We start from the raw sequence: 25386 nt of genomic DNA, 5'->3' as shown, positions 1-25386 counted from the left end.
TTACAGAGCTGAAGTGATACACATTTTATTTTGAACCATTGCAGCTACAGTTGTCCTCATCCAACAGGGTGCGGCCTGCTGCATTCGTTTGTTTAGATGCCGTTAAAATACCACTGTGATTTTTTCCTACAAAACCCATTACACAGAATAATAAGGTATACAGAAGAACAGTATGTTACAATAGTACAAATGATAAATTATATTATACAGTTATAATGCCAACGGGTTGAGCACATATCCAATAAAAAAAAGCAGCCTGCTCCCAGTACTATGAGAAGGGTAAATAGACAGACATGGAAAAGAATAAAGGAGGCTGTTTATGCATATAAAGACAGACAGTCAATAAGGTCAGTTAGTCCTCTCGATAAAAGCATAGTGAATACATAGTAACACACAGAGGAGCTCGCTACACACAGGCCACATTTTCACTGCACCATAGCCACGACTGTGAAACTGCTGCAGGGATCAAGAAAAAGTGGTCAACTGCAGTGTCATCTGACAGTTTTGGAGTGCTGAATTTGTTCAAGACAGTAAAGGTTTTTTTTTTGTTTGTTGGTTTGTTTTCCAAATGCATCAATAAACACAACCTTTTCCACAATCGCTGGAGTAAAGTCAAAGGTCAGGCCGCAGTGAAATCATATCAACGTAGCGTAGAGTATCATAGTAGCTTTTCAATAAACAAGACTTTATTAGCAAATCTAACTTTGCAAAACACATCAAGCGTTAAGTCTTCTTTTTTTCTTTCCCCCACTTTTCCAGCTCCAATTTTTGCATATATTTAGTTAGGATTAAAAATGTTTGCTGGTCTGCAAGTTAATTGTCACATCCATTCATTCCAGACTCCAAGCATAAAATTCAACATGACCGCCTTCAGTATCATCATCCAAAATAAAGGGGAAAAAAAAAAAATCATACACACAGTTGGGGCTGCCCCTCCTTTTGCCTGAGAGAAATGAAGATCTGTCTTTTGTGGAAACATCAATGGTCCTGTGGTGTAGCTGTAATACCACAGCAGACCAGGAGGGGGCACCAACTCACACTCAGGGGGGGAAACGAAAATGAGAGAAACCCCTTCCACAGTAACAACATTGGCAGTGATATTAACAGAACTGAAAAACAGAGCGACCTAAAAGAAGAAGAAGAAGGGTCTATACACCAGGCGCCATTCATCATCTTTAGCTGTATTTCATCAACCCACTTTTCTCAACCGACAGAGGAGACAGAGACGCTTAGCTTGCCGTCAGTAAATGTGCCGATATTCAGCAAACAGTAACACTTTCTTTCACAAACTCCTGAACAAACTGTAAAATAGCTCTGAAATATAAAAAAAAACATAACAATGGAGTCTCTGATATCATTAACTTCCATATACAGAAAAAAAAATGTCAGTGAAGTGTGACCCTACTGTTCAAACTACTCAAAGTATGACAACCTCAGAAATCACAGTCGCTATGACTTTGGTAACAGTTGTGCTTCTAAGAGAAGAGAATTACATAGCCTACCCATAGGGTGAAAAAAAACTAGAATGACAGAACATAGACAAAAGAGAGAATGAAGATGATACATGGCTTAGCTAGTACACAGCTCCAAAACTCAGAAAGGCTTGGCTATGGACTTACAACTAATGGGTAAATAACAACAAGAACAAAAAAAAGGTAACCAACAAAATTAACAACTGCTTGTTTTCAAGACGTGTCTTGCGGTTGTTTGCTGCGGGCTCCCCTGCGCTATCAATAGACCAATCTAGGAGCAACACCGTGCGAGTGTGTGTGTCTGTGTGTGTGTGAGTTTACCAGATAATGTTCTTAGCCACGGTAAATCCACTCGCAGGTAAACTCTCTCTCATGATGCTGACTGCCTGACACGCCCTTTAAACCCAGAGCTCTTTTCACAACCTTCTTTGATGGATGGTCACACAAACGCACAACACATGCACCCACAAATACACACATACATGCACACACTGACACACACTTAAGGCTGTAGATGCCTACATTACCCCATGTTTTCTCTCAAACTAACTTGAGCAAATTCTAAGTCAGTTTTCCACTTAACTAAGTGACAAATGAAAACCTTGCTCATTAAAGTACACTTGGAAGCTAAACATGTCTCTCTCTCTCTCATACACGCGCACATGGACACACACACATGACCCATCTCTTCCCTTTGACCCTTGGAACAAACTAAAACAGGAGAGGGAAAAAAAAAACAAAAAGAAAACTGTCCCACGATGCATCCACCACATGTTCAGATAGCAAAATACTGATGCCATCACAGTTCATATCTTTTTTTTCTGTTAACACACACTGGGGGAGTGACACATACATCACCATGTGGCTGTTAGTATCTGAGCATTAACGCTGCGCATGAGCACACACAAACACAAATTTGCATTTTCGCATCTTTTCAACCCCAATCCAACGAGGAGGGGGTTCATCTCTTTTTCTGATAAGATGTCCGTGTTAACCCCCAGACCCCCCCCACCACCACCCTGGAGCTCAAAGTTCTTGTAGAGGGGTCAGGAAAAAAAGGTCCAAGGTGACAGGAAGTGACCGGACGAGAGTTGTGACTGAGTGGTACCGAGTAGCCGAGGCAATGTGTGCTGTCTCGGCTGTTTTTATAGCGGTTAGCCTCCCTCCCTAAGCTAAGGTGTAACGGTGAGCCCAACAGTCGCGGAAAAAAAAAAAAGCCAAAAAATTGTGCAAAATCCCTGCTTAGTAACACACACACATACACACACAGCATAACAGAGTATAAACACATCTGACCATCTCTCATCCTTACTCCAGTGTGTGTAAGTAAAACCCACTGGAATATACACAGTGTAAAAGTACTGATATGTGCGCTCACACACGCACGCATACACACACGTACACATACACACCAGCTGACAGGGCTTATAAAAGATTAGCTCTAGTGAAAAGATAAGATCCTGGCGTTAGTACAGTCATACGCTCCTGTCACTTCACCGCAGGAGAAGAAAGGAGCTGTCCTAAAGGAAGAAGTGAGGGAGAGGAGGCGAGCGAGTGAGAGGAGGACAGGGACAGGGAGAGACCGGGTCCTTGTCCTGCCTCTGTGGAGGAAAAACTGTAAACACCACTGCTACTCTGTAAGTCTGAGGACAGATGCAAACTGTTTGTGGTCACCAACGTCATCGGCTGACCAGTATGGAACACACAGAACTAGGCAGCTTGTAGCATAGAGAGAAATAAACGGTGGAGAGTGGAGAGGGGGGAGTGTAGTAAGGTAGGAGGAGGCCAGGCTGGGACTACGACCTGGGGGGAGGAGTTGGTTATAAAAGGAATAAATTGGATAAAACATCTTCTTGTTCATTTCGTAGCCTCTTAAGGAGCCAAAGTGGAAGAGAGAGAGAGAGAGAGAGAGGAAGGAGGTGGTAACTCTGGGGCAAGTCGTCACCCCCGGTCGCTCTCTCACAACAGGAAGGGGTTGGTGGTCCCTGCGGGCTGGCTCCCGGCCTGGGGGGGCATGCTCATCAGGGGCTGAGGCATGGACATGGAGGCTGGGATGCCGGCGCTCATCCCCACGCCTACGCCAGGTCCGACCCCCATCCCAGGCATCACGCGGCCCATGGGGGCCATCCCCGGCATGGGTACCATGGTGATGGGCTGAGCGGGCACGGACATGGGCTCGGCCATGGTGCCGAAGCCGGCGGGCATGGGGCTGACCCGCATCTGGTTGAGGGTGGGGGGGGCCGGCTGACTCACTTGGAAAGGGTTGGCGTGGGCCGCTGCAGCTGGAGCAGGAGCGCCTGGATGGGGACAGAAGAAGAGAGGAGATATGACTGAGCTCACGGTGTCAATAAGCTGTGGTACATCAAATAAAATCCATATAGGATTCAAAGTGACAAACAAGAACCTAGGTGGGGGACGGGCGTGTGAGTGACTGTGCCGTGCAACCGTTGTTTCCTGAAATACATTAAATATGACTCATCCCTCTTTCCGCTGAGTTCACAGCCAGTGTAGACAGGACACGGTGAATGATTCAGCATTAAACTGTGGAGATGGGTGTGTCTGCCTGTGTGTCCAGGCACGCACGTGTGTTTCCATGTCTTACTGAGTCTACTCCCCAGCTTGCCAACTGTTATCTAATCACTTCATGTTACCTAGTGCTAACCTGCTTACAAGTCTTGTCCGTACACCTACAGAAAATTGAGTGACCTTAAAAGGATAGTTCAACATTTTGGCAAATTGGCCCATTCCCATAATCCCTATAGTCATGGCAGTAGGTTCGTTACCTTTATTTGTCAGTGCAAGCTATTTTTAGAACGGCGGAGCAGAGCCGCGAGCTGCTCAGAGCTACGCTACGGAGGCTCATGGGATTTCTTGGTTTCCCTCATCAAACTCATCAAATACACAATCCAACAACTCCAAAACGCTCTCGTGGACAAGTTGTGACCTGATGTTCACCACGCTATCAGATAATAACTGAACATTATGAGACGGAGTTGTTTTCCAGGCAAATACAGAGTCTGCTTGCTGGAAAACTGCCCCCGACGGGAACGCTCATCAGTGGTTTTGCATGAATTTATCTCGTAACATTCTGTTATTATCTCATAGCGTGGTGAATGTGCAGGTCACAACTTGTCCACGAGAGCGTTTTGGAGTTGTTGGATTGTGTATTTGATGAGCCTCTGTAGCGTAGCTCTGAGCAGCTTGCGGCTCTGCTCCACCGTTCTAAAAACAGCTTGAACCGGCAATTAAAGGTAACGAACCTACTCCCTACTCCTAAAACTATAGGGTTTATGGCAATGGGCCAATTTGCCAAAATGTTGAACTATCCCTTTAACTTTTCCTATGAACACGTGACTTTTTTTCCAGTTAAACATCAAAAAACTATTGGCGCCATTTAGCTCAGTGGGTTGAACAGATGCCCAATATGCAGAGTCTATAGTCCTTGCTGCAGCCGGCTCTGGATCGAATCCGGACTCAGTTGGCCCTTTCCTGCATGTCATTTCCCCCTCTCTCTTTCCAGTCTATCTCGACTATACTATCAATTAAAGGCAAAAAAGCCTAAAGAATATACTTTTAAAATATTTCAACAAAGCAAAACATTTTCTCATCTTCTGCCCACCTGCTGAAGCCAAGAATGGGTTGACGACTGGTGCTGGCTGGGCTGGTTTAGTCACCAGCGAGTCCAGATTGACCAGGGCGGCGTTGGGACCCAGGAAGGACTCGGGAGTCTTTCTAGTTGGGTTCGTAGTGAGAGAAGTGGAGGTGGGCAGTGGGTCGAAGAGGTCCAGGCTGCCGCTGCTGACGAGACTGCCTTGGGAGGGGACAGAGGATGCTACGCCCCCATCACCTGGGGAACAGAGAACAAGAGTGTGACATGGGCTTCGCCAGTGGGGGGGAGAAAACATGGTGACATAATGAATAACATTTGTTTTGTTGGTTGGCATCTTGCTTCATTTCATTCTTCAGGTCGTGACACTTGTTACCGGCACCCGTGACAACACAACCATGTTCATCCACCTGCACGTGAGCAATCTGCATTCATATTTATCATGCAATACAAAATTGAGTTGATACAATAAACTGATTGGAAGATTGTATTATGAGAGGACATCAGAGGCAGACAGCCTGGCTGGTATTTGCGGCAGCAGTCAGACGGCAGCGGAGACATTCATTAATGCACTCGCACACATCGACATCCAAAACCAAGCGTGCCAGCTGCCACGTACACACACAGACACCAGAGGAAATGTCAGAGATGGTCTCAACAGGAACTGAGAGGCAGTAGAGCAAAAGAAATCATGATAAAATCAGCAGGCTGAGTGTGTATTAACGCCCCATAAATTCTGTAGATTTCAGCCATTGTTGATTCAAAGAGCAACATTTCTACAAGTCATTCTGCCTCCTTTAAGTTCTTGTCCTCTACACACCATACTGTGATAAGGGGGCTTGAAGTTTTACAGAGCTAGTTTGTATGCCTGTGTTTGCATTCTTTCTCACCTTGTCCTTGACTATATCAGAAGTGTTTGTGTTGAGCTGGAGCAAAAAGTCTGACATCAATGTCACCCTCCCACACCCACAGACTGCCAAAACCACATGAGAAGAGCACGCAGACCTGTGCCAAGCTGTTGGCTTGAACTCTCTCATAAACCTCAGTGAATGGAAATGTGGATGGTTTTAATTCAGAAAAAAAGAAAAAGAAACAAGTGGATCTGAGAGAGACTCCATCAACTGGATGGCACAGGTCTAATGCATTTAGAAATAAACACATAAAGCGGCATAGATTAGACCACAGTGATATGGGACCAGACCAGAGCAAGGAGTGACTTTTGCCACCAATCGATGTGATTACCACAACATATAATTGCATTTTGTTGTGGAGAATTGTCAAACTTTTTAATTTTTCTTCTAAATATATCACTCCAGTGGTTCTAACACTGTCTTTGTTCAGGTCTGGTGACATTTACATACAAAGACAAGACATGTGTGTCTGTGCCCTGCAGGAACCATGTTATCTGCAGACGGGCGTGATGTCAGACAGAGGAGAAACAACACGGACTCTGTGTCATTAGAGAGACGAAGACAAGGGTGAGTACCAGTAGGGACAGAGGAGGAGGAGCGCAGGCTGTCAAACTCTGAGAAGTCCTCTTTGGACGTACCGTTGGATGCACTGAACAGGTCAAAGCTACCTGAAAAGGGGACAACGCACACACACGCACGCACACGGACGGAGGATGACATAAAAAGACAGCAGACACACACACACACACACAGACATATGGAACAGACAACACAAGGATGAATGAGTTTGGATATTTTGGTAAACTTACAGAGACAAATGAAAACAATCACAATCACAATGTAGATGTTACTGTATGTGCTTCTTTTGATGCAGCTGTTGAACCTTTGAGACACTAACCAGCCATTGCTCAGATAGCTTTTTCATTTCTTAAAATAAAAACACAAGGAGTGCCAACAGCTCTCAGATACTCAAAAACATAATTCCCAGATGAACTTGTCTGAAAGCTCTCTGGAGGTACAGTTGTGGTAGTTGCCAGGGACAGAGCTGGTTTATCCCCACTATGGTCACCTGGGTTAGATGTCTTGGGGCGAGTAGCTCCAGAGCTCCAGGGGTCAGAGGCAGGAGTGGAGTTTGATGCCCAGGGATCACCGCTCTTCATGGGTGGGACAGAAGGAGGGGCTCCCCATGGGTCCACTGGGGCTGCTGGCTTAGGGGCGGAGCCTGAGGAGAGGAGGAGAGTTTCAGAGGTGTGGGAGGGGACGGGGGCGTTGGATGGAACATGCAAAGCGTATGAGGGAAGATGGCAGGAGGAAGATGTGAAAGGAAAAATAAAAAACAAGCAAAGCAGTGACATGCAGGCTCCAATTACAGGTATCAACAGGTATCTCATCTAACATCATGTTAAACTAGTGCTGAACAACCGCCCCCCTCTGCCCTTTTGTGCAGTAATGCTGCTGAGCCAGTGGAGTGACATTCCTACTTAACAAAGAGTCACAGTGCGGAGAGCTGCAGGTGGAAGGCACAGATGAGACACACACACCGACTCTTCATACAAATACTTCTTTCCAATGAGTGCGTTTACATGGACAGGAGTATCCCGGTTACGAGCAATATCCCCATATTTGGGATACTGCGTTTACATGCACACAGAGAAACCTGGTTATTAATATCTCTGTTTACATGATGAATATCAGCATCCTGGTTTCTGATTGCTGCGTCTTATTAGCGCAGGCGCCTGTGATGTTTATGTAACGCAAACCGCAGTGCGATCTGCTCTTGCGGGGTGGGTGCTGTTAAACGCCGGTCGTGTTGCAAGTAAGGCTCATTCATCTTATATTTAGCAACGGGGGAGAGAGTGACAACGGATGTCCTCACCTCTGCCCGCTGTCCACCTGTCACTGCCACTGTGTAGGATGAGGGAGAGGTGGATGAAGCCGTGAACGCAGCCGTGAACGGTGATACAGAAACGTGTTAGTGGATTTAATGAGATTCCAAATAGAGGCCATCTTTTATTCGACTGTGTGACATATGCCGTAACCTGCGAAAACCGTGCTGAAACCTATAAATGCCACAGTATCCTGTTTTCTTTTCCGAGGTCTCCAGGTAGCAAAACCGGGGTTTCTAAAATCGGGATATGATGTTTACAAACACAAAAACAGGATACAGGGATACTCAAGTCCATGTAAACGCACTGAATGATAGTCAGTGTGGGGATATCAAATGACATCACCATTTCCAGTGAGAGAGTGTATATACCGTAAGGCTGCCAGGGGTCTGCTGATGCAGCAGCAGCCCCAGCTCCAGCCACAGCTCCAGCCACGGCTCCGGCTCCAGCTCCAGCTCCAGCCCCAGCCCCAGCTCCAGCTCCAGCCCCTGCGCCCCAGGGGTCAGCAGTGGCGCCAGGCTCCGGGACATCCATCAGATCCATCAAAGACGACTGTGGCTAGAAAGGGACCGAAAAACCGGTTAGAAAGACTGGGGTCAGGAGACATTAAAGAGAGCAAGAGGGGAAGGAGGTAGAGGAATAGACACAGAGAGGACAGATGACGAAAACACACTGACATCGGCCATGTCATTATGTGCCGAGGTAAAACATGAGCGTGGTCATGCGGCCCGGCTTCTTCATCACTTCAGCTGTGTTCGCCTCAAACTCCAGTCAGCCGCCTATTCAGGCAGAATAATGGCGAATCAACTACGCAATCTGCTGCCAGTTAGAGGCTTCATTACTGCCACTGAAGGAACAGGGTCAGGCAGAGTACGGGGACTGGGAGAGAAAAGACTGTGTGTGTTCTACCTCTCTCTTCTTCTTGGGCAGCTTTGCCGAGCCTGGACCTTCTTTCTTGCTTTCCTCCAAGGCCATCTGTAATCTGAGGTCGTCCCCTCTGCGAATGCGCTCCTCCTAAACAGACACAGTGCTGTTAGCACAAGCAGAACCTGGACAGCTTCTCCTATTCAGTCTTGCTATTCAGGATGGCATGGTATTTTAGGTAAACAATGAAATCCCATTTTATATTCATATTTATCGAAAACTTAAATTAAAGCAGAAGTAAGTGATATATTTGTGTTAATATAAGTCTTAAATAGTTGTATCTTCCGACAGCAATCACTTACATAGAGTGTTCTGTGGTCTGAAACACGGGTCTGTCAGTCACTCTGCTCTGCTCTGAGCCGAGGAGAAAACATTTATCGTATCCTACAGTTTTTATCCAATGAGGAGAGAGAACGGCATGCAGGGCTGTGTGTGCAGCCAAGGGACGCCGTGAATGTGGCGACGTAGGGACGAGGACTGTTATGGTGCGTTCAAGGAAACTCGTATTTTTCCGACCGTGAAGTCGCACCAGTTCGATCTGGTACGAGTTCACAGGTCGGAAGTTACGAGTGGCCGTTGTAGTGACTTTCACCGGTAAAACAGGTCGGAAAAACAGGAGTGGGTTGCCTGGAACGCTGCAAAGTCGTAAGTTGTGACTTGAAGCTGTAATTTACGATTTCAAAAGCCTGCCTGGAACGCAGCATTAGCGAAAACGACCGGACCACTGACTTCTGCTTTAACCCAAGATCATGTAGAGTAACTATTCCATTACATTTTTACACCTTGGTTTCAGTTGCTGATTGCCAAGATAATTGTCTGTGCAAAAGATGTACAAGATCAGTGGTATATAATTATTAGTAGTAGTATTTGCAGGCCGTTTGAGACCATAAATAATTTGATCATATCCTGCTTCTAGAGTAATTACAGCTGCTTCTAGTGCACTATAGTTTTTCAAATTTGAGCAGAAATCTGACATCGGAAATGTTGATGCAAGTGGGAACCTTTTGCAAGTTGACTGATTTTGACAAACACAGATGCATCTAGCTAATATAAAACTGACTAACTAAGTTAAAGTTTACAGGATGTCAGAAATATGCTTATTTGTGTTATATTCAAGATACATGAACAAGACTGCACTGATAGATCCTCTAAATTCAGTTAGTACATGTTAAACATTCTAATATCGCGCTACGCTGGTTTCCATGAATGCTTCTGCCAACTCCAGTGTTAGGTCATGTTGTGCTCTTCTATGTCAGCAGCACACGTGTTTCAACGCATTTGTGTCCGTGTGTGTACCTGCTCTGCAGCCTCCCTGCTCATGGCCAGAGCCAGTTGCAGCTGTAGCTCCTCCTCTCCGCTGGTCTGAGGTCTGGCCTGCTCCAGCTCGGAGCCCGCATTGGGAGATGTGGCTGACAAAGACACGTTCAGGGCATATGTTAGCATCGCTGCCACATGGGACTCCATCACACACTGTATATGCACAAGAGTCATACTGAATAGTTGCGTCACTGGCACCGTTACGACAAACACCAGCTCGCATCTCCACACGGTGCAGCTGTTCGTTGGAGAAAGTCACCTTTGAAATGCATTCATACAGTGCAGAAAACACTTGTGTGTAAATATATGCCTTAAATTAGCCTCCGAGGGACGACGGGGCCATTCAGCTTATTGGATTAGATCAGGCCATGTGGCAGCACAAAAAATACACAAGGCGCTGCACGTGGCAAACACACACACACACACACATACATACACACAGGACACTCTCAGGCCAGGAGGAAGGAATTACAATGCCAAAAGACACTCATTAAGGAAGCTTAGAGTGGATTATTTGATTCAGAATGTGGCCCTGTGTGTTTTTCTAAGGAAGCAGTAACTTTGTTGTTTGTGTGGGGAAACATGGAGTGGGTGGCAATGATAAAAAAAAACTGACATCACCCATCACCACATCAGCCATCACAATTCTTGACTTTTCTTTCTATATGCCGTCACTCTGTGGCAGTTCAGCTTGGTGTGCACTGCAGTGTTGGTGGTGTGTGAATGTGGTGGGTGGGTGATGTTGTTTGGACAGTAGACCTGATTCTTCTTTAGCTAAATATAAGATCTTGTGCTTCATTCATTATAAACTGTGTACATCCCAAAAAAAAAAAAAAAAGTGTTGTGCTTGTGCAGGTCAGATCGTACCAGTGACAACTCCCCTCACACGTGAACCGTTTCTCTCTTTCTCTGTCTCAGCCCAAAACAACATGGACCAGTCATGACATGTTCTGCTGCTGGTGGAGACACTCCCAAACACACAGAGTACTTACATGGTGATCTTGTATTTAATGTTAGATAACTGATAGCTCCTCTGAATGGTTAGAGGAGGATATGCAAAGGCCTTCGCACAGAGACAAAACAAGACAAACACAAACATGGGGAAACATTGGTGGTTAGTTTCAGTATCCGACACATTTAATTCTGAAACCTCACACTTTGACTAACATCCTCCTGCACAGGTTTTTTGAATTAACTCAAATTAAATATGCCACATCAAATGTTTCCATGAAGTAAATGAGGAAATGGTATGAACAATACAATGCAGGACATTTCCTTTAACAGTTAAAAGGCCTTGCCTTCCCTGAAACTGCTGAAGAAAAACTTAATGCTTACGAACTGGGGATAAACGCTTTCAAAGAGGTTACTTTGTGTTGATTACAGAGCAGCGTAACAGCCTGATTTCACCATGGCTCAACAAATAATCTATCTTCACCCTTTGACGTAGGCCCTCGTCTCCTCTCCCTCTCTCTCTCTGTCATGACCCATGTTTCCCTTGTCTCAGTCTCCAGGCTGCGTGTCTTCAGGGAAAGTGACCAGAAGTACCAGGGCTAAAAGGTGTGTTTGGTTAGCTGGTGGGGTTTCAGCCATGGCCTCTACATCACATACATGTCGGCCCTGAACAGACGCAGAACGCCACTGCGCCGAAGACTTCGCCCAGACAGATGGTGTATGACCCTGGAGAAGATGCTGCACTGATGTAGTTATATGTGAAACTCTGGACAACAGCCAGCCATTCAAGAAAAAAAGCAGACAGGAGCCTCAGCGATTAACAAGGCAGAACACGAGCACTGTGCAACAGGTGAGAAATTTCTCCACTGTGGTACCTTGTTCTATCGAGGGGAATATTTCCCTGGAATTCTCCTTAGATCTTTCCAAAAACGACGGCAAAGCAGGGGAGAGTATAAATAACAGTTTTCAGTGTCTAGGCCTAAAGAGAGACTAAACTGGCACACAATAACAAACAGCGCAACACTTAATAGTAACAAGTCAGAAAGATAAATAAACATAGTGCAATGCCAAGTAAAACACACCAGTTTCTTGCCCACTACTGTGGGAATGGACCATATATGGAAAATCACAATTTCTTGGCATACCTCACAGACAGTTCTGCCTGCTAGCAGAAAAATGCATTTCTAAAAGCCTAATCTTCTGAATCATTTCCCTGCCCCATCCCTCTGCTCTTTAATCCGGTTGTTTCTTATCTCGCAACCTTCATTCTCACTGGTCCCATGTTTACGGACTCTAAGCTAAAATAGAAGTTAGTTACGACTCTGCAAACATGCAATTCAAGAGCTGAACACAGAGAGAGCTGGGTGTTTGAGAAAAGTAAAACGCGCTGATGACTGCTAGTGTCATCGGCTGCAGATTTATGTGGTGATAATAGCTCACAGGATTTTTTTTCTTTACCCCAGGGTGTCACTGTCAACCACTAACTACCACCACATTTGCAGACACATTTGTTTCTTGTCTCTCTCCATGAAGAACTGAGTCGCTGTTAGAAACCTGGTGTGAGGACGGTCCCTCACATGCAATTAAGATGATCTCTTTGTTCATTTTCTAATTGTGAAAATGTGATTTTATTTCCTCAGACCTTCAGTAGGAGACCTAAATGCTGCAGGCGAAGGCACTGGTCAGGATGGTGATGAAGATGAATGATAATATGAATATAAGTTGTGCGTTTACACAGTAGAAACTGAGCAAAGACTGTGAGCTCTTCACAGGACCACACAAGCACACGTAAACACACATACTGCATTAAAGCTGCTTATTTGGCAGCTCACACACACACACAAATATGAATGAATGAATGAATGAATATTTATTTTCGTGTCATGCCACCATTGTGGCCCATCCCATATGGGATTACAAGACACATTTACCGCCACACAAGTGCGACACATAAACAAACAATTTAAAATTACTTTCAGTACTCATCTGTATATCGCTCTTTGTCTCATTGCACAGGCCTTTTCAAGAAATAAAGAAAATGCTAATATTTTCAACTGAAAAAGATGTTTTAGCTTCTCAGCATCGTCCACCACACAAATTCGTTATTTGGATCTACCTTACTAAACAGTTTTTAAACAGGATAACACAAAATGAATTTCAAATATTTAAGTCTATATGCAAAGTTGCTGATTTGGGGTTCCGTATTGGTATTTTGTGCACCATCTGCATTTTTAAAATAGAATCCTAAACTTTTGGCTCAACTTAGTGACCTCGTATAGTATCAGGGAGTGAGCTATTCTAACTGTAACAGCAGCATTCATCTATTGGCTGGTAACTTAAGGAAAACCACAGCCAGAATAGATTTTGTGTTAATTAATGAAGCAAACTTCAGTTCTTTTAACACACTTCAGGGATGGGGAGCATGTTAATTTAACACCGACAGTCACACTTGCATGGCCATTCATTCAACCCCCCCCCCCCCCCATCTGGACAACAATACACGGAAAGTTCGACTGGAATCTGAACACCCCTGGCAACGCCCACAGCCACTGCCCAGCCTCGTTCCTATTGGCCAATCTCTCCTTCAGTTTTCTTGTCTGATGACTCAGCTGCTGGAGCTTCCGCTTGCGAGCCTCACACACTCAAACATAACATACAGACAGGAATGTAGGCCACGACATAAAAAGATGAACCTCTGCTCTGTGGAACACGTAAGATTCAAGGAGGATGAACACACATGCATTGCAACAGACACACGCTCACACACCCATAGGCGTGCACACATATGTAGTAATCCTACTGTGTACAAAGAAGTGAAGGTCAGAAGGAGAAAGGAGAAGAGGCCAAGGTTCATTCTTTCATTTGGACTTTTCCATTCTTCCCCTGTGTCTCCCTCTGAATTACTGTCTCCCCACTGTGATTTCTGTTTCTCTCACCCACTCCATCTTCCTCTCAGCTCATTTGAACTTTGTCTTTATGTCAAGAGTAAGAATAACTAGGTGGTAGAGGAATGTTAACACAAAACCACATATCACACAGCAGCTTAAAAGGACAGGTGTAATGTGCACACACAAATGAGAAGCAGTATCGACTGGCGGTACCAGAGGAGCGGTACCACCAGTTTAAATCACAGACTGAAAAACAGCCGTCCGTCATTTTAAAATGAAATCGGGAACTGTACTGAGAATCGGTACTGGAGAATATTGTAACGGTAGCGCTTCTCATCCCAGTTGAGTTTGCGCTGCGCCTCAGTTTAATTTGTTTTTTGTTGTTTAGTTGTTTCATACAGAAGTTGTTTCACAAAAAGGGAAGGTTCACATTTTTTCAGACAAGACAATCGTCTCATTAACTATTTGATTTTTTTAAATTTAATGACTAATCGGATATTTGTACATCATTGCCATCCCTACTTTATACTGGGCATTTGTATCTCTATTGGCCATCACTGGCTCCAGCTCTGTCTCTAATGGACTGTATCAAATAAAAAGAGGACAATATCCAATGTTTGCCCAGGGTGTCTTTTTCCAGCAGGGGTGCTGTGCACATCAGGCAAAATTAAAAACTGTGCTTGCACCATTTTGGGAAAATTACACTGCGGGCACAAGCCTCAGCACCCCATTAACATCCAAATGACTCCAAAGTGGTGACTCACTCGTTTGTGCCGGCAAAAACAAACATTTTTCCTTCATTAATTCTCCAGTTACGAGCATTACACAAGATAAATAAATTATGATCAACTTGAGACACAATGAAGCATAGATGTTTGTTTTGCAAATGATGTGCAATGTACGAGAGTCATTTGGGTGTTAATGGGCTGCTGACATAAGGTGCCTATTCGCAAAGCTTTAACACTCAATTTCTCAAGAATAGTTTGCCCATGGTTGGGAACTACTCCCTACACATATCAGTGATTCAGCATGCCGTGTGTTTAATTAGATGTCCAACCTGTGTAATGAATGCAAAGTGCGCAACAGTGTCCAGCATATCAACCGTATAACCATTCAGTTTGGCATGAAACAACCCAACTTGTGTATATTCCTACTGACTTTTCAGTAAAGATAGATCACTCTACCTTGTATCTGAGGGCGGTGAGATTATTTATAAAGCAAGTGAAATCCCAGCAGCAGCGCTCATAATTCAGCAGTGATATACTGAGATTCCTCTGTCATATGGATGACAGAGGTTGGGGGTGAACTCTGCTTCCTCTTCTCTGTGTGTGAGACAGAGAGCTGAGGAATGCAGCCCTACTGCGGGACTGCAAGCCAGAGACAGAACAGGGGGAGGGGCGGGTTTTCAGGATGTAGGCCAAAGTTGCACCAAGTGGGACACAATAATAATGGAGTATACTGTTAATGCCATGTGTTGCCGAGACGTGAGCCCTGTGTGTCTGGGTGCGTTTACCGCCGGCGAGAAAACTATTAGCTAATACTCACAGCCATGGTAGGAGGCAGGTGAGCCCTCTGACCTGCCGTACTCTTCGCTGTAGGAAGTGGAGAGGTTGGGCTGAGATGAGCCTCGGCCAAAGCCCATCTGACTGCTCCCTGTGGACACCTGGGCCATGCGCTCTTTGGTCTTCAAAGCCTGAGACCTAGCAGGGACAAAAAAACATAATGGAATAAAATCAGTCATCTTTACTCAAATCAAGACTCTTATAATCGCTGCTGTGACGTCCAAAGGGACTTTGAGATAATGAGATCAGGTCTAAGACCAAAACCACCCTGAGAATCTGGCTTTCAAATGTTTTCGATTCTAAAATACCACAGCAAAATCATTATGGGGGATTAAACATGCTGTCAAACAAATAATGAAGCATCCGCCTTAGGCCAGTTAGTCTAATTCTGGAAATGTGCAATGCCCTAAATTTGGTCAAAATCTCATCTGCGTCTGAGATGGTGTGTTATAAAAAGACAAATGAATGAACAATTCAAGGAGACCAGAGTTCGAGGCCAGAAAAGGTCAAATTGATCCCTTTTTTCTAAGCGCAGTTATTCAGCAATATCTTCAAGCACAGTCACAGAGAACGAACCAAGATGACAACTGATACCCAGAGTGGCGTTTGCTTAAAACAGGTTTTTGGGGATTGAGTATTAACTGTGGTCATTTTTAAGCTTGGTCTTTGTTTATTGTGTTTCCACACCTGTTTGGTTCTAAACAAAGTCCTAAAGTACCCCGGCTCCCAGGGGGATATAGCCACAGTACGATACTATCAAGGGGAAAACCCACAGTAAAACCCCACTGATGTTGTGGCTGTCATTAGAATTTGTTAACAATGAGTGTTGATGATCGTCGGACTGATTATTAGTGGGTTTCTCTGTAGTGGTTTTAGATTGAGATACAGGAACTACCATTTAAAACTGTCTAAGCTCGCCTGAGTTAAACTTGCCAATGCCATTGTGCAGGAAATTGAGTCGGTGCTGATGTCATATAGACAGTCAATCAACATGAACTGTCGAATTAGTAGACTCACAGTACTATGCATAGGCTTTCTTCAGTTTAGTTTAATTTTGTTAAAGCAGAAGTAAGCGATCCGGTCGTTTTGGCTAATTTCGTTAGTTGGTAGTCCCCGCCCTCCTCATGGATCTATTGGTCCTCATCCCTACGTCACCACATTCACGCGCATCCCATGGCTGCACACACAGCCCTTCATGCCGTTCTCTCTCCTCATTGGATAAAGGTTGTAGGATACAAGGAAGTATACAAGACGTTTTCTCCTCGGCTTACAGCAGAGCAGAGTGACTGACAGACCCGTGTTTCGGACCAAACACTCTATATAAGTGATTGCCGTCGGAAGATATAACTATTTAAGACTTATATTAACACAAATATTCCGCTTACTTCTGCTTTAACTTTGGTTATAAAGCTTCTGTCTGCTGTGATAAATTCGGACCGGTCATTGTTCAACAGTTAAATCCTAACACACTGCAGAGCACCTCTCCTGCACGGCTCCAGGCAGCTTGGCACAGCAGTCAAAGTGACCGTCATCGTGGATGGCTGCAGAGGATGCCGTGGCTGGGTCTGGTACGGTTCAGGAGTGGTTTGGATGACCTCGCTGACTTTCACCGCCACAGCTGCCTTCACCAACAATGTGCGATTCAAACTACTGACTCTGGTCTGGTGATTTGGCAATTTGTTGGGCGCCATTATAGAAGAGAAGGACAAATTCAAAGTCACAGTCTGGGGAGAGGACCATCTATTACCAGTCTATTATTGTCACATCCCCTCTTTTATGACTTGGTAAATTCAGATTTAAGCACCGTCTTGTAGTATATTAGACCCAATGGCCCTACAGTATCAACAATAATGCTGAGTCACAATATTTCCTACCCATATCAGGGCTCCAGACTGTAGAAAGTACATTTTTTATCTACTTTAACTAGTAAATTAGCTGTTTATTTTTCGTATCTGTCATTACAGGTGTAAGGCCAATGTGTGTGAGGATCATGAATGAAAAGGAAATGTGAATATTTGCTTTGCAAGACAATTTACAGTGTGTGCCACTAAATTTTTAGCTTGTGCTCCTAAAACTTTAGGTTAGGGGCCTCTGTGCTCCTAATAAAAAAGGTTAGTCTGGAGCCTTGCATATACACAGGCTGATTTCTAACCACCGTTTGTGTTCCATGTTTTTTTTTTTTATCTTACCTTTCTCCTTTTAGGCGGTCCTCATCTTTGAGCAGAACCACTAGCTGCTTGCTCTTCTCCCTGACATTGATGCCCTGGTCTTTGCCGTCCCTGTCGATGTACTGGAAGTCCTTCAGAGTCTGGATGGCGAAGATGTTCTCTTTGCATTGCAGCGCCACTCGCTCTGAGCCCGTCTTGATCAGGTAGTCGAGCAGGGTGAGCGCCTTGTAGACGTGGCGCCAGTTCTTGCCGTGGTCGTTGAGCCGCTTCCAGATCATGCTCATGATTTCGCTGAAGGCCACCACGTTGTAGGTGAGGTCGGCGATCTCGGACATGAGAGAGGACGACGGGCCCCAGGGGTCGTTGGAAGTGGCCTCCCTCACTTTCTTCTCTGCGTCCGAGTAGTTGTTCACCATGTTCTTCATCTGCCGGCGGATCGTGGAGCTCGGCATGGTGGCGGTGGAGTTGTGGGACAAACAGGAAGAAATATGATGTATACTCTCACACAGGAGAGGAATGGGGACACAAAACTGTCCCAAAAAAAAAAGAGCAGCTAAAATGTACAGATTATGACGATGTGTGTGTGCTTCAGGTGAAGCTCGTGTTACGTGTCCGTGTGTCTTGCGTCCTTTCTCACGGCACAGAACTGGAGTGTGTATGCGCAAGTCTTTTTTTGTTTTGTTTACAGGTGTGTGTTTTGTCTATGAGGCTTCTCCAGGCCAGTGTAGCGTTCCTGAGTCCTCCAACACAGCGTCTGTTAAAACCATCTCCACACAAATGGGGCTGGGTGCACACATGACCACGCCATCACCTAGGACAGAACAGACAAATAACACATTAGCTTTTCAGAGAGAGAAAAAAAAAACATTGTGTGTGTGTGTGAAAAGAGAAAATATATCACACTACACCCAAACTAAAATAGCATAACACCAGCAGCACATCTTCATTCTTATCAGCTTCTGAGAGAAAGTGTCCAAATGTGAACCTGCTCTGTATTTTAAAGATCTGTGTTAAAGTCATTGTTTTCTAAAAAAAAAAAAAACTAAGCGATAAACAGCTGAAGAGAAAATCTATTATCCAAGAATATTTCATTCAACAAAAATAATTGATAAAACTGACAACAAACCATCTAGCAGAGTCACAGTTTTATCCTGCACCAAACGCTGCTTCTCAGTGTCACAACTAAATAAAGATGGTGAAGATAATTTGTATTTATAGGAACAGCTGTAGTGGCTTCCTTTCTGAAACTAGACAAAACAATACATTTCATACTTTCACACTATATAAGCAATTTCCATGCAGGCGTAAAGAGACTGCCTCCTTCGTATTATACAAGGCCAGGGTGGTGTGTGACCAAAACCTGTGCTTGCACTTTCGTAATCTCATTCCAGTTTACAGTAATTTGTAGGGATGCACCGATTGTGAAATTCTGGGCCGATGCCGATGCCGATGCTTAAAATAACAATTTGGCCGATGGCCGATGCCGATGTTTTTTCTTTTTGTTATTTATTCCGTCTTTGGTGCCACAGAAACATTACTGAACTATTTTAAAAGTCTTTCAGCTCTTCATCATATTATTATTTAATGAGCACAAATTCAGTTAGACAAATTTATGAAACAAAAACAAACTTTAATGTCAATTTTTACTTGACATAACCTTAAAACACTTACAGTGGTTTTTTTTAAATAAAATGCTCAAATATGTCTAATTACTTCAACTTCTCTCCCTAACCCCCTTTATCTGCAATTAACCAACTTGCTCAGTAGGCTAGTAACACAGAGACAGAAGGATAAAAGGTTGTTGTTTTTTCCCAAACAGTTGATGAACTAAAAATAATCTGTATAATGTACACTGAAAGAGGAATTTAGCAGGATTTCTCCCGTGGCTATGCTACATTTTTACCTCAATTAAAAAGCCCCAGAGTAATTGTGATAGTTAACTACATGACTTGTGACTGGTAACGAGTGAGAACGGAGGCTCTCTGCCTTCACCTGGCGTCTCTCTCGTTGCATCAGTGTAGTAGTCTACCTGGCCGCCCCCCGTGTCCCAGCTCTTGTCTCTGTGGCACCGCGACACAGACGCGCTGCGTAACGTAATGTTTATAACAGTTACGTAATCCACCGCTCCATTTATTGATTTCTCGCTGGCGTCGTTGTAAATACATACACGTGGCCAGGCGGAGGTTAGAGGAAAAAAAAGCGACCAGACGAGTTCCTCTCTAACGGGTGTATACAGGGGATTTAAATGACGAGGGGCGTTCAGGCTCCTCCGTTCCTCCGCTCGCCATGACCACGCTGCACATATCAAGCGTGTTTATTAAACATGCGCGCAACTTTTTTTTTCAAAAATCAATCCGCGGATCACATGTGTGCTGAACCGAAGATATTGATCCAAACAGATCACAGATCAATGATGATCCGTTGCACCACTAATATCTTCCCCCCCAAACAAAGGAAAAAAGAAAGGTTCCTCCCGAGCGCTCATGAGGCATTTAAACCAACATAAACATCGGCCACTGCCATCGGTGAATGTCATCTTTTTTTGCCGATGGCCGATGGCAGTCAACGAGCCGAACATCGGCCGATGTCGATGTTAGACCGATGCATCGGTGCATCCCTAGTAATTTGACTCAATTGCAAATTACAAGTCGGGGTGTTGAAAATGAATGGTGTCGAGGGCAGCCAGGTCTGCGTGGTCATGCTATTCCCAGGGAGTTCAGAAAGCCTTAAGTGGTAAAGCAGCTCACTGGGTGGGCTTAGAGGACAAGAAATGGCAGCAAACACAAAACACTCAGAAGCAAACACAAGATTACTTGGGACCAATCAGGATCCCTGCAATGAGAAAACATAAAAGTGATAATCAGACGCAGACAAAGACCTACACAAGTAGTGTCTTACAGGATAATGTCTTACTCAGTGATTTATACTGTACCAAAAAGGGTCTGCAGTAATCTGCCTTAGATTATGAGCAAATCCTCTGAGTCCCCAGTTTATTAGGTAGGCCTACATTTGTATCTTAGAGCTTTGTACATCTTTGGTTTTTGATGACACTGTTGCCAGAGATGGGTCAAGTAAGTTATCTCCATACATTCCATACAAAACTTTAAATTATGTTAAAAAAAGATGATTTGTTTTGATAACCTGTCCAGCAGTAGGGAAAGTCAGGACCTTTCATACAGAGAAGGTACATAAGCATTAGCTAGTTTTAGAAGAGCTGGGTTCAAAGCTTTGCTCATTTTTTTTTATTATTCTAATATAGATCAATTCCGTAATGGGCCTTTATCTGCGCTCTTTCTGAGGATCAGTATTTTAACATTCAGCGTATTGCTCTCAGACACGTCGGAGCAATGAGTGAGTAAAAATGTGTTTCCACCCTTCGGTGGGTGGCAGGGGAGATAAACCATTTCCAGTCTGATGATGACGAGGACTGACTGATGACTCCTCTGTCCTGTTTCTGACAGATCAGCAGCCCAGCTACTAATCACTTCCTGACTCACACAGTTATGGAAAGTGTGCGGAGCAGCACATCTTAGTTCTGCACATAAAGACAGTTTGGCGCGTAACATTAAGTTAAGAAACACAGATTTACCGTCAAGTAGTGTTTTTGTACTGCATAGAAATACAATTTAATTTTGCTGATAGACAATATTGAAATACAAGCCACAGCAGGATCTCTTCCTTCCTTGATTATTTAGTCAGATAGTACATAGGCCGGTGCACTTTTAACTTATCATTCACTAACTGTCATGCAACACATTCATTAGAAAACCCAAACATACCAAATGTATTTTTAAAATGCTCTCTGAAATCAAGAGCAAAGATCTTTCTGTGCACACTGTTCCTCAGACATAGCATCAATGGAGACCCATGATGACTAATCCTATTCACTTGTGTGATCCCTGCACCAGGCGTGCATCAACATGCTCCTAAATTAAGTACTTTCATGAACAGACTAAGAGTGGAGAAAGTGATTGGCTACCTGTTCAGTTCAATAAAAGCAAGACACACCTTTCTTTTAATTCCTAAACTTGATAAGTTTTCTGCATATTTGTGCACATGTATGCATCTGCTCCGTGGAGCTTCCTGCCTAGCAATGCCATGGAGAGAAAGACAGCTGGGGGGGACGAGGGTGAGGAAGTGAGGAGGAGTGAGAGTGTGTGTGAGGGGGTAAGAAAACAACTTGGCACATCCCGTAAATTCACTTCACGCCAGTGAAATGTGATTCCTGTGGAGCACCCCACCGCCACCACCTCCTCCTCCTCCAAAACGTTCCCTTGTCACCTTCCTCCCTCATCCTGCATCCTCATGAATACTGCTCAGACCTAATGACACATCTGCTGCTATAATCACCTATTCACCCGAGGCAGACAGGAGGAAGAGAGGAGAGTCTGTCTTGTCCGCGCCGCCACCCCCCGTTACCCCCTCCCCACCCCGGAACAACCCCCACCGCAAGACGCCGCTGGCCCACCTTCTTTCAGTCCTTTTTTGCTTAGATCACTCGAGCCCCGAGGCCCAGAGGAGAAAGCACACAGGACTTAAGTTCGTCTGTGTGTGTGTAGAAACACAAATTCATGTGTCAGTGCAAGTTCATTATGTCCAAATGACTGAGCCCATCATCCCTGTCAAACTGCCAGTATACCATGTAGAAGACAGAGGAACCAACAAGAGTCCTGGGTCTGCTCTTTTCACATGAACGCACACACAACTAGGCTGCCCCCGTCCTTTCAGTCTCCAAAACCGAAACCTTGAGGTTGGGGGACTTGACATTTTTGCCATGAGACAACAGAGATTTCCGTACTTGTTCATATGTTTTGATACACACCACCCACTGTTGATATTGTGTTTAAACTGAATAACATTTAACATATCCTTTTTATCAACCTACATCTTGTGCCTTTGTATCTTGATATCATCCAGGGTGGCTCTGCCGTGTATGGCTGTCTTCGTCTTTTCTGTCAAAACCACAGAAATTCACGACCGTTGACGCTTACATATGGATGGACACACTCACGGCATCAGCAGAAGATTGACAGTGCAACCACAACTACACAAGAGGCATGCATCTATCTGCTGTGGCCACAAAGGATTAATCCCAAATTAGCCATCAACAATATGAAGCTTGATCACTTTCAATAATCTCTTATTTTGCAACCAGTGTGTGACAACTATCAAAAATGGCCTCTCACACTTTAACCTCTAACACCATAGTGTGAGTGCATGAACCACAGACAGACAACACTAATATTAAACTGTAAACACAACTGATCAAATCACGGCCTGTCAGCACAAACTCAGCAATACAAGAGTATACACACACAGATAGATACACTGATGTCTGCAAATGAATCACGTCAATGGAGGAAGACGCACAATCCTGGCTAGACAGTTATCACTGTGCCAGTGTAGACAAGGTGTAGAAGGGACTTCATTGAAAATAATATTTATTTATTTTTATATTTCATTACTCCAATTCGAGCTGTGGGTAGTTTGCGAGGCGACGATATGAGCAAAAACATTCCTGTAGACTCTGGACAGTAATGGTCCTTTAAGGAAATAAACTGAGCACGACACAAGTGAACTGCCTGGTGCAACAACACAAATCAAACCTTCCTTGTATGCATGTGCCAGTGTCTGTATGCACCTTGGCAAAGGCTGCGTAAACTGTGATTAGCATTAGCGGTTGAGAAGCAGTACACTGAGAACAGGTCTACCTTGCCAGGCCCACACAGCAAGAGTAAAGCTGATCTGGAGATAGAAGGCTTGCACAATCAGGTGCTTGTGTGCTTGAATTTGTGTGACACTGCTTCTTTTTTTATAGGTTAAGAAAGACAGATTGGAGGAGTGTTCAACAATGTGACATCAAGTAGCCCAGCCGGTTCTTGAACCATCCATTTACTCTCCTATGCGAGGTGATTCAACTGTAACCAGTAGCAACATGTACCAGAATCTAATCCTTAACAACTCGAGGATTAAGTCCCTACAAGCCAAACTAAAACGAGTCGTAATCAAGTCTAACCCTCGGACAATCAACCCCCTTAACTCATGTTTAAAAAAGCCCCCCCAAGTTGTTCTACGTCCAAGTGGGATATGAGGAGCATTACGCCTTGAGCAGTGAGGGGAGGCCACCTTCTGATCGGCATGTCACCCCGCCTTTTGTCCTCCTCACACGCCGGGCAAGAGAGACAAAGCCAAGTCAGGGACGGGAGGAGGACGGTGATGATGCATCTGTCACCCACTGTGACTGACTGATCATCCTGACAATAGACAAAGCCCTACCCCTCTCTCTCTCAAGCCACGTTTATGAAGGCGCAGTGCTACTCTCGAAAAAAAAGAGAGAAAAGTCTCTCCTCCATATACCAACATACCCATTCAAACAAATAAACCCTACCGCTGTTCATTATCTTTCAGTCAACATTTACTGCTTGCCTAGAGCAGCGGGTTAGGCGATTGGAAACCGGGCGTGTAAACAGACAGCGCCCACACCACCGTTAAGGATGTCCCTATAAAAACCTTTAGAAAGTACATGGACGTCAAGTTTTTACCTTGATCGGTCTCAGCAGGACGGTTTTACTTTGCAGTCACCTCTATCGCAGTATCACATACAGGTAGAGGAAATAAAAATCAATCACGTAGCTCAATGAACAAAACAAACAAAACAAAAAAATCACGGCGTTTCCTCGTACTGATGTGACTGATAGCACTTAAGCTAAAGTAGCTTTAGCTAAATCACAAATGTATATGCATATTTCCGATTAATTCAATATAATAACCTGTTTGAATTTTGAAATACTCTTGGGTGTAACGATGCTGGAGACACAGGTTTGTGCACCGTCCCTTGAATGACCACTTAGGGTGGAATAACTAAACCCATATGCTACTTGGGGTAAACCGCTAACGCTAGCAAGTTGGGAGCAAACTTGCGGCAAGTATTTGTCGTTAGCTGTAGCAAAAACACGCTAGCGAACCGAGCCGAGCCGTGTTAACTTGCTTACGTTGGTGTAGTCGGTTACCACAGGTCGAAAAAGTATCAAGTCCGACACAACTTAGTTTCACTGTATGGTCTGCAAAACTGGGGTTTGCCATTAGTTTTTGTTAGCGCTTTGAAATCCAAACCCCGGACTATTCCTGCATTTCTCAAAACTTGGGCTTTGAAAAAAAAAAGTTGGATCAAAGCTAACGGCTGTTGTGTTTGTATCGGCGGCTAGCAAACCCAGCCGCTCTAACGTTACCGGGGTACTGTCTGAAAGCTACATTGTTCTTCACTCAGTTTCTGTAGGCTAAAACAAGGGTCGTCATTTATTAGTCGTGTACCCCTTGGATACACAACCGCTCCGGGTTCAGCTCCCTGGTGTATTTTCAGCGCTAAGATAAGATAAATAGCATGCTAGGCTAGTTAGCGGTCCTTGGAGCTAGCAGCCAGAGACGGGTGCTCGGTGGAGACATCACCACCGCGGCGAACTGGATTACAGGACACCCTGGGATAACAAAACAACTCGTCTTGGAAGCCGACGGCAACTTACCATATCTTTTAGTGCTGCGCCAGGCTCTACTTTTTAGTCCCGGGACATAAACCCATACACGAGTTACGCCAAATCCAAAGGGGGGGAAAAACAAGATAGACTACTTTTTTTCGGCGTTCAAGGAGCTTGTTGCGCCTCCGCCTAGCTATACGTTGCTAATGCTAAGCCAAAGCTAAAGCC

At 44.5% G+C, this 25386-nt stretch overlaps 1 protein-coding gene across 5 annotated transcripts; it reads right to left on the bottom strand.

The window, feature by feature from the left end:
- epn2 (epsin 2) lies at positions 1-25386 on the bottom strand. Of its 5 annotated transcripts, XM_085784653.1 has the most exons (11): positions 25207-25386; positions 17708-18497; positions 15502-15656; positions 10097-10209; positions 8786-8890; positions 8348-8434; positions 8248-8317; positions 7060-7212; positions 6566-6658; positions 5092-5319; positions 1-3769 (listed from the first exon to the last, which is right to left on the bottom strand). In XM_085784653.1, the coding sequence occupies exons 2-11, from the start codon at positions 18136-18138 to the stop codon at positions 3432-3434; spliced, it is 1773 nt and encodes a 590-aa protein (XP_085640779.1). In that variant the 5' UTR covers positions 18139-18497; positions 25207-25386; the 3' UTR covers positions 1-3431. The 5 variants fall into 5 exon arrangements, with proteins under 5 accessions (XP_085640779.1, XP_085640777.1, XP_085640780.1 ...); XM_085784651.1 differs by having other exon boundaries at positions 8248-8434; XM_085784654.1 differs by having other exon boundaries at positions 6629-6658; positions 8248-8434.

The sequence above is a fragment of the Trachurus japonicus genome, chromosome 8 (genome assembly GCF_045865225.1).
Source record: "Trachurus japonicus isolate A0001 chromosome 8, Traja_1.0".
In the NCBI taxonomy this organism is placed as follows: Eukaryota; Metazoa; Chordata; class Actinopteri; order Carangiformes; family Carangidae; genus Trachurus; species Trachurus japonicus.
Note: the sequence above shows the minus strand (reverse complement) of the source record. Positions and strands in the feature narration are given on the sequence as shown.